Below are 12429 nucleotides of genomic sequence, written 5' to 3' on the forward strand. Positions count from 1 at the left end.
CTTTGGTTTGACAGAAACACTGTGTGAAACACACCTGCTTACCTCAACTGAAACAAATTATCGACACTCATACATGGAAACACTTTAACATTGCCCAGACCTTGAAACTGATGTGCCCGGGAACCAAAATCCCACATTATTTTGAAGAGACTGGCCAATTAGATTTTAAATAGTAGCTGACAGATGATAATTAGCCTGAAATACATCATATCTGCATTTTTTAAAATTAAGTTACAAAAATAAAAGGCCCCTCAGGTTATCCTATGAAGAGACTTCAAAAGGGTAACTGCAGCAACGTGCATCACCCACACACACAAGATCTCTGTTCCGAGCTAATCTGTTCGGTTGTGGCAGTAATTATGTGAGACTGTAAATGCCAAGTAGTTAAAATAAGGAAATACGCTCCTTGAAGCTCAAGAAGCAAAAATACTGTTTCTAAAATGAAAGCATAATGGACATGCATCATAAAACTCAAAGTTGTGGCCAAGGCCTGTAACAAACGTGGATAGAGCCTTCCAAAATCTTCGTTCGCAAAGCCTAGCCATGATGTGGCCAAGGAGGAGGAGTCAAAATGTTTTAAGACATTTAACATAACAATAGAGTCTACAAAAATTTGGTCCAGAACTTATCCAAAGTATGAACATGGAACCCTTTGCAAGCTGCTATATGTGTTTATGCACAAGTGCATGCATGGCTTATTTTGGCATTAACTCTCAGTAGTTTAAGCTAACAAAGCATGATAGCAAAAAAAAAGAAGCTACAGAACTGAACTAGAAACACAACTCACTATACCTTTTTACTGCTATGGCCAAAGTTTCCATCTCTGTGCTTTGAAGTTTGATCTCTCGGATGAAGTTCTTAATTACACGCTCATATGACTGGATTAATCTTGGTTCCGCTATGTGTATGTTCTGATACAGAACACTGACCTGCTCTTGTCTGAAAATGAGAGAAACCATGTTAATGCACTTACTTGGAAAAATGTTCTACAACAGGTTTGAAAAATTTACTGCAAATCAAGATGGAAAACCTCTTTGCCTAGTTTTAAAATTTAGCAAGCTAGATAAGGACTTTGAACAGTCAGCACAGTGTGTCTCAATTCTTCTATGTTACATTTACTGTTCCCACTTCTCTACTTTCATATAGCTACTGTAAAAAAAAAATAAATTCATAGTTGGAGAATTGCTAACGTGACACATTTCATAACTTCCTAGCACTTCAGTAGTTATCCTTCAGAGCTGTAAACTGCTCACCAAAACAGGCAATAAACTATTCCAGAATAGTTTCAAATTTTAGACGGAAGCAGACACAGTTCATATCCAGAAATAGCTGCTGAAGAATGTCACTCGTTCAAAGAGTGTAAATATACACAGTCTTTTAAATGAGTTTAACTTAAAATAGAAATAGCACTAGCCACAGTGAAATGGACAGTTTATCAGCCTTGCAAGGCAGATAAATTCAGCACAGTCTAAAACATAAAAAAATTTTAGTCATCATACAAGACTTTTAGAAATATGAAATACAAACATGATACAAGCATCTCTGTTCTGCAATTTTCTATGTTCCTTTGAATTTCACCAAAAATACGCTTACTAGTAACATTGTTTCTTAGAAAGCAGGCAAACAGTAGGAAAATTACTTGTTACTTGACCCTAACATAAAAGATCTGTTACTTAAGCAAATGTTTTCGCGACTGTTGTGCAAATCAGGTCACTGACACGATTGGAACTTCAAGGACCTATATAACTATATATAACATATATAACATGCACAATGTCAATACCAGAGATTTCCTACCATAGAAATTATTAATGGAGTAGCAAAATTGAAGATTCAGTGTCTTACATTGAGGGGGGAAACAATTAGACTGTGCTTACTGTACTTTGTGCCAAGAATAGAATACATTTGCAGTGGAATAGTACAATGTATTTCCACAACTTTCATTCTCTTAACAACAATGTCACACCCACAGCCACTCCCTCTTCCAGCTTCTTCTGAACACTGTCAAGAGTATGCAGGGGATGCCACAAAGAAGGCCAAGGCTCACTTGGAATATTAAGGACAAGAAGAGCTTCTACAAGTACATCATCAGCAAAAGGAAAATTAGGGGAAATCTGGGGCTACTGCTGAATCAGATGAGTGCATTCTGGTAATGCAAGACACAGGAAAGGCAGAATTACTGAATGCTGTCTTTGCCTCAGTTCTTACTGCTGAGGCCAGCCCACAGGAATCCAGACCTTGGAGGTAAGAAAAGGCCGGAGAAAGGAAGAATTCCCTTTGGTCACAGAGGGTTGAGTTAGAGATGGTCTAGGCAGACGGATGCACCCACCAGTGCTGATGGAGCTGATAAGTGTTGTTGCTAAGCCAACCTCCATCATCCTTTAAAAATCACATAGAACAGGCGAGGCCTGATAACTGGTGGAAAGCCAGTGTTACTCCCATCTTCAAAAGGGGCCAGAAGGAGGACCGGGAAAACTATAGCCCATCAGCCTTCACCTCAGTCCCTGGAAAGGTCATGGAACAGATCCTCCCAGAGGTCATCACCAACCATGTTGAAGGAAAGTAGTAGTCAGCATGGATTCAACAAGGGGAAATGCTGCTTGATCAACCTGATAGACTTCTGTGACGGCATGGCAGGACAGGTCAACAAGCATAAAGCAGCGGATGTTGTCTACCTGGACTTCAGCAAGGCTTTTGACACTGTCTCCCCCAACTTCCTCATAGGTAAGCTCAGGACATGGGTTAAATGAATAGACAGTGAGGTGGATCAAGAACGGTAGAGCTCAGAGATTGTGATCAGAGGAGTAGAATCCAGTTGGAGGCCTGCAGTCAGTGGTGTTCCCCAAGGATCAGTACTGGTTTGAGTCTTGTTCAACTTGTTTATCAACAACCTGGATGAATGGATGGAATGTAGCCTGAGCAAGTTTGCTGACAATATGAAACTGGGGGGAGTGGCTGATACACCCGAAGGCTGTGCTGCCATTCAGTGGGACCTTGAGAGGCTGGAGAGCTGGGCAGAGAGAAACCTAATGAGGTTCAACAGGGCAAGTATAGGGTTCTGCACCTGGGGAAGAATAATCCCAACTACCAGAACAGGCTGACCTACTGGAGAGCAGCTCTGAGGAGCAGCTCTGTTAATCTTGGTGGATGACAGGTTGACCATAAGCCAGGAGTGAGCCCTTGCAGCCAGGAGGGTCAATGGTATCCTGGGGTGCATCAGGAAGAGTGTGGCCAGCAGGTCGTGGGAGGTGATCCTGCCCCTCTACTCAGCCCCAGGGAAGCCATATCTCCTGTATTGTGTTTGGTTCTGGGCTCCTCACTACAAGAAAGACAAGGAGCTACTGGAGAGGGTCCAGCAGAAGGCCACAAAGATGATCAGGGTTCTGGAGCATCTCTCTTATGAGGAGAGACTGCAGAAGTTGGGCCTGTTTAGTCTAGAGAAGACTGAGAGGGGATCTCATCAATACCTACAAGTATCTCAAAGGCAGGTGCCAAGAGGATGGTGCCAGATTCTTTTCAGCAGTGCCCAGTGACAGGATGAGGAGTAATGGCCATAAACTAGAAAACAAGTTCCACCTCCATGAGAAAAGACTTCTTTGTGTTGAGAGTGGCAGAGCACCGCAACAGGCTGCCCATGGAGCTTGTGGAGTCTCCCTCTGTGGAGACATTCAAAATCCATGTGGACATGTAACCTGCTGTAGATGGGGCTGCCTTGGCAGGGGGTTGGACTAGATGATCTCCAGAGGTCCCTTCCAATCCTAACGATTCTGTGATTCTTTTCAAAGTATATGCAAATATACATTCCCAAATTGAAGCTAGAAATCAGTATATCGATGCTGCTGAGCCTCTGCCTTACATCTAAATCTGCTTTAAGACAAAGTACTCAGAAGCACAAAGGAGTTACTGAAAGATTTTATTTTCCCCTCTGGGATTAAAAAGAAAACTTTTATATTTCACATTCCTTCTTATTCCAGTGACTAGCTATCACCCAGATGGATTCAAAATATGTCAGTGACCCAGTTTTAGGAAGTACTTAGGCTTAAGAAGCCAAAGAATGACCTGTACAACTTAAACTGTGTTGACCATGCTGGCTCCTCGAAAGGGCCTGAAAGGCTTTATCGACCACAGTTGGTCACTGAAACTCTCAGTGACACTTATGTGAGTGTTTCTATGGCAGACAAAATTGATGGGACGTTAGTTAATCACTTATGCCTTCAGGAAGAAGTAACACACTTTCGTGAACTGGGAAGACTGTTATTGATATAGTCACTCCAAGTATCCATGATGAATTAGCAGCAAGCACACTGTTATAATGTTTTAAAGACATGCAGGATTTCAGAAGGATGCAGCTACGTACACACTGTATCAACATGCAGTAAGTATTTGATGTTTATTTGTTTCAAATTGCCATTTTCAATCACTCCTCTGTTTTCATATGCTTTGGTGAATACCAGTGACACCACTGCAGCAGGACAGATTAGCTGCAATTAATATTGCCCAATTTGTTTGTTTGCCCCAAGTTCTCCTTAAACACATGCTATTTCTTTCTGTAAATTCATCAGAATTCATTCAAAATTAGTTATCAAAGAAGATTTTACAAATGGATTTCACCAAGTTGACTTGAACTCTAAACAGTCTGTCTTTTTGCTGGACAAAAAGGTAATTAGAATGCTCTTACTTCAGTTTCAGGGAAATTAATCTAAAATGCTTGAGTCTGCCCTTCAAAACTGGTCTTCCCTGAAATCCTAAAATCACTTTTCAACGTATTTAGCTGTACCTCTTTAAGTTCCACATTAAAAAAACTGTAGACATTCACAAATACTAATGCATAGAAAGAGCATTTTTTAATACACAACATGAAAGACTGTCACTTTGTTCATCTGGCACTATGGTTACACTACCCACCATGCATGCCTTTCTGCTGCTTCTGCAAAGTACAGACACAATACACTAGTATCCCCAATAAGTATAGCATTCTGGCCAAGTACTGCTCTGGCAGTACTAAAGTACTTCATCCCAAAGGTTTTATAAAATAAACTGTCTGTAAAATTAGTACTTAGTAACTGTAATTAGTCAGTATTTGCCCAACTTCACATGAGTTAACTTAAGCAAAGTTACTGTATTTACATGGTTTCAGAGAGTTCCTGAGAGAATTACATAAAGAAAATAAAACTGGTCTGATTATAAAGCAATTTGTAACATGGTAGATTTAAAGAAGCACAGTAGGATACAGGGGGAGCAGCAGAAAAGGCAAAAAAAAACCCCACATCAAAACCCCCACAACACTGGTCTTAAGAGATATCAGATATTTAGATTATATTAAGTGTCATAATTTCATTTAACCCCCCACAGCTATATGAATCCTTATTAATTCATAGAATTATTTTTGGTTTGCTGATCATACAGTGACCATTTGCCTAATGATCCACACTCCAAATGTCGCTCAGAGGGAGTTGATGGAATTTTTCAAATAACAACTCTACATGTGCTCGGTATCTTACATGTGCCCCCTATGTATTTAGCAAAGAGTATGCCATGCTACATGGGCCTCCCTTAGTCTGACCCTAAGGGCAGTATTTGGTTTTAGAACATTATTCTAATGACCTCTTCCTAGTGTAGGTCAGCTTGTAAAATTTCTCTTATCACTTGTAGCAGCTCTGTTGTGGTATGGACATGAAGAGGTGCAGTATAAGGTGGTCTGAGCCAGGAATGTCTGAGCTGGGTGTTCGGTGGAAAAGAAAGATCAAGCATTATGCATCTGATGATTGTCCTCACTCTGGAGACCAATCGCCTGTGTGTGCCACCAAGAGATGGAGAAGCACCTTTTTCTAAAAAGCAGACACATTGAATATGCCACTCTGCATGAGCAACCAGAAAAGAACAACCATATCTGTTACAGAATGGATAGGATCTGATTTTGTCACAGCTGAGTACCTAACATCTTCTAGATTGAATGCCTTGAGGAAAAACAGATTACACAAAATTTTAACATAGTTTAAAATTCAAGGTATTTGTCAACTTGAAGTGCTATGGGTTTTTTTAATACTGCCTTCTCTTTTTCTGTATCTGCCCCTTCAGATACAGGCTGCATTAAAAGAAGAGAAATAAATCTGCAACCCCCAGATGAGAGAGCTCAGCCAAGGTCTGTTTCCCAGAGAAAGGATTTTTAATGTTTCCAAGGCACAAATGATGTTCCCTTCTGAAAACAGAGGAGTCATTTAGAGCCAGTGGAGCAGGAGTGGAAAAGATTGTGGGACAGGCAGGGAAGGATGAAGTCTGTGGAAAAGGAGAATGCCTCAAACAACACTGTTATGGCAAATGGTCGTATGACATTAAAATACCAGGAAAATGAATGCTACAGTGCTTAAGTTAGTTAGCACAGTTGCTGTTCCGATTAAAGCAAAAAGCAGAAGAGCAGTAAAACTTCAACTAGCTCAGAAAGTCTTCTGGCTCACAGAAAGGCTTCCATCACATTTTCAACAGACTATATCTTTCAAACCCCTATCGCAAGACATATTAAAAGACAGGACAACATTCTTACAGCAGAGATCCCCTCTGTGATAAGGGAGGACCCAACATTTGGTTTTCCTCTGAATTTGCCTTTATCCTCTCTCCAGGGAACATGTTTCAATTTCCAAGGAAACCCCTCCAGTTCTGATATCATCATCTCATGGAAGTAAACACTTATTGCTGACAACAGTTAGTACTGTGCTTTATATTGACTTTGGCAAAAATGCATCTTGGCTCGTGACAGCAAGAGCATGATATGTTTTGGATGTTTTTCTTATGCAGCAGAGCTCCTCTTCTTTGCTCAAGTACATAAGTATATCCCATGAGCATCACCTGTCTTCACAGTTTAAACAGCTTGTGTTAAGAAGAGCATGCTTTTCTCACTTTATCACATTCCCCAGATCCACATTTTCTATACAGCTTCAGATGACATGACTCTGGGGCATACTGTTATCATAATCACATTAAGTACATTGGAACTGTATGATGCATAAAATCTCACAGTCTGGCAGCACTGAAATCAGAGCCTGATGAACAGTCAGCTTGGCCAAAATTACAAGACATACAAATAAAACGGACCCCAAGACTAAAAAGCATAGTAATGAAGTATGAGGACTCTCAGAAGTAGACTTTAACTCAAGACAGGGATAAAAACTTTCTGCTCCAGATTCATCCACCCCCTCATGCTCAAATTAATTTAGTTCATTTTCCAATAAAATTACCCAATTTGCCAAATATCTCACAAAAATTGCCCTAGAAGGCTTAAAGCCTTTGTCGACAGTCCCAAATCTTCATTCTTTCTGATTGAAGGTCTCTGACATTAAATTTAAAAATCTGTTTTCCAGAAGTTTTTTGCCTGTAATTTATAGACAGAAATAAGTGTCATAGCATTCATTAGTACAGGTTTTATCTTAGAAGTGTCAGTGGATGTTGGATCATTCTTTCCTCAAGCTGAGGAATGGAAAAGGATAGCCATCAGGACACTTTCCCCCACACTTACAGGAGCACGTCTATCAGGAGCACGGAGGCAACCTTTCAGTCTTACTGCTGAAATTCAATTAGATCTGAGATTGGCCACAAAAAAGAATGCAACACCCAGTAACATGGTCAAGGGCTAAACCCCTCCAGTACGGGTAGTGCAGTGGAGCACTCACTGTCTGACACACCAAATAGGTACACTTCTGAACTTTTTTGTTGTCTACTCCTGTACCATTGCAAATACTTCCTAGAGGAATAAACTAATGAATATGGCTGCGTTCTCAATAAAACAGATCTCCAGTGGCAATTCACTACATACACATATAAGCCAAAGGCATTGCATTCTTTTATGTTTAATTATTCATTATTCCAGATCAAATGTAATCATACAGAAAGCTAGCCGCATTTTTAAATGAAATGAATGCCAAAAAAAAACCCTAAAAAAACAATGTAAGTGCAATTCCACTAAAATCTGACTTCACATATTAGGTCAACAGCCTGGAAAGACTTTGTACTTTTTTTGTCCTAGTGGCACAATTTCCCACCAAGCACGGGTAAAGACTAAGGCAAACAATATTTTGACTCACAGTAACCACCTTACCAAGAAATCCAACTGAATTTGGTCCAAAAAATCTGTTCAGATGGGGAGGAAAGGAGCAAGGCTGAAAAGAAACTCTTTAACATTACTCTTCCAATATACATACACATACAACCAATATAACCACAACTCCAGCACAGACTTGAATGTTTTACAGTATAATCTAACAGAACTGTGTAACAGATACATCAAACTGCATAGAGGTATAATCCATCCCATAACAAAACTAAGTTTTTAAAAAAGTAACTAAATTCAAAATACGCTTATTGTAATGTATGCTTATTTTAGCACCTGGCACAAGGCAGGAAGTACCTGGTAGTAAATCATGTTGCATCAAATGTCTGCTACTACACTGAAGACTGGATCTGCTACTGGGTTTCACACCTCATTATGGAGGCTTATTTACGGTGTTTGAAAGTTCAGTAGCAGAAAGCGAGGCTGAACCAGTTGCTGAAACAGTGACAGAACCTTCTGTATCACTGAAAAATTTCCCCTTGATTTCCATGGGTATTCAATCAAGCTGAAGAGTGACAAAGACCACAGGTGTTTACTGTGCGATTTTCTCCTACATCAATCCTGGGTTTATCTCACTATTTCCATCTACTATGCCTAGTTTCTCTTTATATAAACTGTAACAGCATCAAAGCACATGTGCCAGTGTTTTGCTGGTCTGGGGCCAGAAGGCAGAGCATTTCGAGGGACTGAAACCCAAAATGATCACGATAAAAACCACATAACTGAGATAAAAAAATATGGACAACTAACTGCACTCATCTGGGTTTAAGGAGTTTCTTCTTTGTAATTACTTTCCTCACAGTTTTCACCACCAGTGTTACAACAAACATATGAAAAGTAACAAAGCATAAAGTAAGAACACCAACTGTCCTATAGCACTGAAGATGCAGTTATGTTCTGAGCTAGGTCTAGTTTTCAATAAAAAAAATAAAATAAAAAAAAACCCTTAAGTGACAAACAATTAAAATAAATGAAATAATTTAAATTAAAAGATAAATAACTTTTTGGTATTCCAGCTTGTACTTCACATGATTTTATTATATTCTGTTGCTTAAGATTCCTCAAATAATTTCAATATATTCATTACTCACATAAGTGGTCCTAATGATTTTAGTGGGGCTACTCACATGAAAAAACCCCTTACACGTATGTTTCAACAAAAAAGGTGCGGCCTGCCAATGGAAATAAGCTGAGCTGTAACACAAACCTGCTTCTTGCAACTCAGGAGAGGAAGGAGAAATAACAAGAAAACAAAGGGCACACTGTTCTTCAGCTAATGCTGGCACACACCTAATCAATACAGCCAACTATGAAGGATGTTCAAAGGTATTTATAAAGCTGAACATGAACAGGAAACATTTACATCAAATTACAGCCAACCTGATAGTATTTAACTATCAAAATTTAGTTAATTGCAGTTTTCTTGTAAAAGAATCGTAACATAAATTACATTAAATGAGTCATAATGAATTTAGCATAAGTACGGGATGCATCTGCACAGTGGAGCCAACAAAACCTATTACCTTTCTCTCCTACTATCCTTTTAGACAATCAGCTAGACTACACTCAAACTGCTGCTGCAACACATGGTAACCAAGATATTGACATAGACTATTACCAAAATTAAATTGATGCTTTCACAAGTTACCACTGTTCATGAGTCACATTTTTTTTTACCTCCTATTGAGTTTCTGTCCGACTTTAGGTTAAGTTATTAACTGTTTCTGCAAAATTTCAAGCAGCCTTTTGTTCTTGTTCTCTTTCTGTAGAAATCAAGTGTGTAGAAAGGAGGGCATTATGAACAAGTTAAGACAGACCTACATAAGTTACTGATCTGTCTGAAATGGGGCAGTCCAATAAATCTAACCAGGGCTAGTCCAAAAAGAAAACTATTTATTCCAGTTGTGCACATGAGTAGCAGGTTCTGTAACTGAAAATTTCTCTGAAGAAACCTTTTACCTCATAATCCAAACACATTTTTAAATGTGGCTAGAACTAAATTGTTAGGATAAGTAAGAATTTAAGGAGCAATATCTATACATAGATATATTCATATACATGTGGGTTTTTAACTAGCTGCCAAGTCCTTAAAAGCAGATTGTTTTCCATCATAAATTATAATTTTTAAATGAAGAAGAATCACTCTGTACTTTTCATGGCCAACATTTTCACATCAATTTTGAGCACCTCAGGTTTCAGGTAGATTACTGCAAGTCACCAAAATGTGCCTCTGTAGATAGCAACCAGCCTGGTACCGACATACCCGTGGTAACCGGGTTTAATCTCAAACCAAGTTACCATCAATTATCTTTATTTCCCTGACACCTAGGGCAAAGGCTCTCACGAATTTCAGTGAGCTCCTCAGACCGAGAGCCGTACGTATCAACACCGTTAACCTCGAGGCAAAATTGTTGGTGGCCAGTATTTACCAGGAAAAGGCTGAAAGGGCTGCAAGAAAGGTGCTGGGGCTGGTCGGGGAATAGCGCGGGGAGAATGTTCCTCCGGAGCCGGCAGAACTTTGCATCCCGTACGTTCCACCGGCCGGAGTTTCCCACGTGGGTAGCTGGCAGCGCAGCGGAGAGTAAGCAAGCGAGGAGATGCATGCTGGAAAAACAGCGCTGAAAACCACCGAGGCCAGGAAGCAGATGTGAGGAGGGCTCTACACACCTGCAGGGGCGCAGGGGCCACGCTACAGAGCCATTTCCCAGCTGGGATTGCATCAGCACCGGCGGCAGGCTCCGCCAGGAGAGCCGTTTCTGCCCCGTGGGGCCGCTGTGCCGCCGCCAACATCAGCCCCGCGCCCCCCGCCGGGATCGGGGGTGGCACGGATCGGGCGGGCCTGGACCTTACCTGGGGATGTACCTCGCCTCGTCTCCGAGCCGCACCTCGAAGTCCTTCCAGGGCTGTTCCAGCCCCGCGGCGACCCACGCGGCCGTCTCCTCCCCCTCGCCCTCCTCGCCCGCAGGCTCGCCGCCGCCGGGCTGCCGCCGCGTGGCGCCGCGGAAGCCACGGGCGAACTCCGGGAAGGTGATGGCCCCGTCGCGGTCGCTGTCGAGGCGCTGGAAGATGGCCTCGGCCTCGGCCGGCCGCACCCGCAGCTCGGCGCACAGTGCCGCGAAGTCCTCCCGCTCGATGCGGCCCGAGCCGTTGGCGTCGCACGCCACGAACAGCGAGCGCAAGCGGGACAGTTCGTCCCCCGCCGCCTCGGGATCCATCGGCCGGCGCCGGGGGCGCGGATCCTCCGACCGCGACCGGCACTGGACAGGTCGGGACGGGCGAAGACGGCGACCCGACCTGCGGCCCACTGGGGCGGGACAGGTCCTGCTCCGCCCCGGCGCCCCGCGGGGCCGGGCGCGCCAGGGAGGCGGGAAGCGGAACGCAGGTGGCGGCTCTCGGCCGGGATAGGTGCCTGGCAGTGCCGCAGAGGCCCGCGGAACGCCGGCCGGGACAAAGCAGGGCGACCCCGACCCGGCAGCCGGGAGATGCCGATCCCACTTTCCCCTTTGCCCTTGCACAGGTGACTGTTTACAGCATCGCGGGCTAAAACACGCGTCTCACCTCTCTGCAGCACTCAAATATGAGTCCCGATACTCTGCGGTCACCATAGGGTGTTAAATCTCAATTCTGTTTTCCCACAGAATAAAAATACTCCTGATGTTCTTGAAGACCAAGAACCCAGGATGACACAAAGTTTCAACAGCTAAATTCTTGCTCACCACGAATAGTCATGGAGTTAAGCAGTGCAAGTATGTGCTCACCAGTAATTTAGAAATGTGCATTGTTAAAATACCAGCTTAAACTGAACATGCAAAAGCTGCATTCAAGTCAATAAACCAAAAGAGCTAGATTTTCAGTGCTCTGTGAAGAACTACCATCTGTCTTCCTTGACAGAAGTCAAGGTGCCTCCCTTGTTGAAGTCAGACTCAAAACTTAGACTCCATTTGAAGCAGTTAAATTTTAACAGATTTTTTGAAACTATTAATTCCCTACACTTATTCTTGTTTATGTCTATCTACAAATGTAAATTGTGCATACCAAAGTTGCGATAAACAGAATACAAATCCTACTGTCAAAACAACATTTTCTTATTGACCAAAACAGAGCCTAGGCTAAGTATGTGTGATCCAGCAAAGCACAAATAGTCCAGACCTCTCCTTAGAATAAATCACATGCTGTAAATGGGAACTATAAAGTACTCCTCTGCCTAAGAGATGTGTAATGCCCTCAAAGGAAATTATAATTTTTTTAAAAAGCTTATGACTACTTTCTTGTCAAAGTTGAGCAGGCAGACAAAAATTTATCTCTAGACAATAAAAAGTTTTGTGAAA

General features: G+C 42.0%; 1 protein-coding gene across 10 annotated transcripts in view; it reads right to left on the minus strand.

The window, feature by feature from the left end:
- The window catches only part of RASEF (RAS and EF-hand domain containing), a 57567-nt gene extending 46165 nt beyond the window's left edge, over positions 1–11402 (minus strand). For 7 of the 10 annotated variants that reach the window (XR_010426938.1, XR_010426937.1, XR_010426936.1 and 4 more), the window contains exons 1-2: positions 10952–11402; positions 793–939 (exon numbers count right to left, since the gene is read on the minus strand). Coding sequence is in view for 7 of the 10 variants with exons in the window: in XM_064642762.1 (XP_064498832.1) it covers positions 793–939; positions 10952–11316 (512 nt within the window). In the remaining 3 variants the exon portion in view is untranslated. The remainder of the gene's footprint in view (positions 1–792; positions 940–10951) is intronic. The other 3 variants (XM_064642763.1, XM_064642759.1, XM_064642760.1) reach the window with 2 other exon arrangements.
- Between the last annotated feature and the right edge of the window lie 1027 nt (positions 11403–12429).

This window comes from Pseudopipra pipra, chromosome Z, assembly GCF_036250125.1.
Source record: "Pseudopipra pipra isolate bDixPip1 chromosome Z, bDixPip1.hap1, whole genome shotgun sequence".
NCBI classification, from domain to species: domain Eukaryota; kingdom Metazoa; phylum Chordata; class Aves; order Passeriformes; family Pipridae; genus Pseudopipra; species Pseudopipra pipra.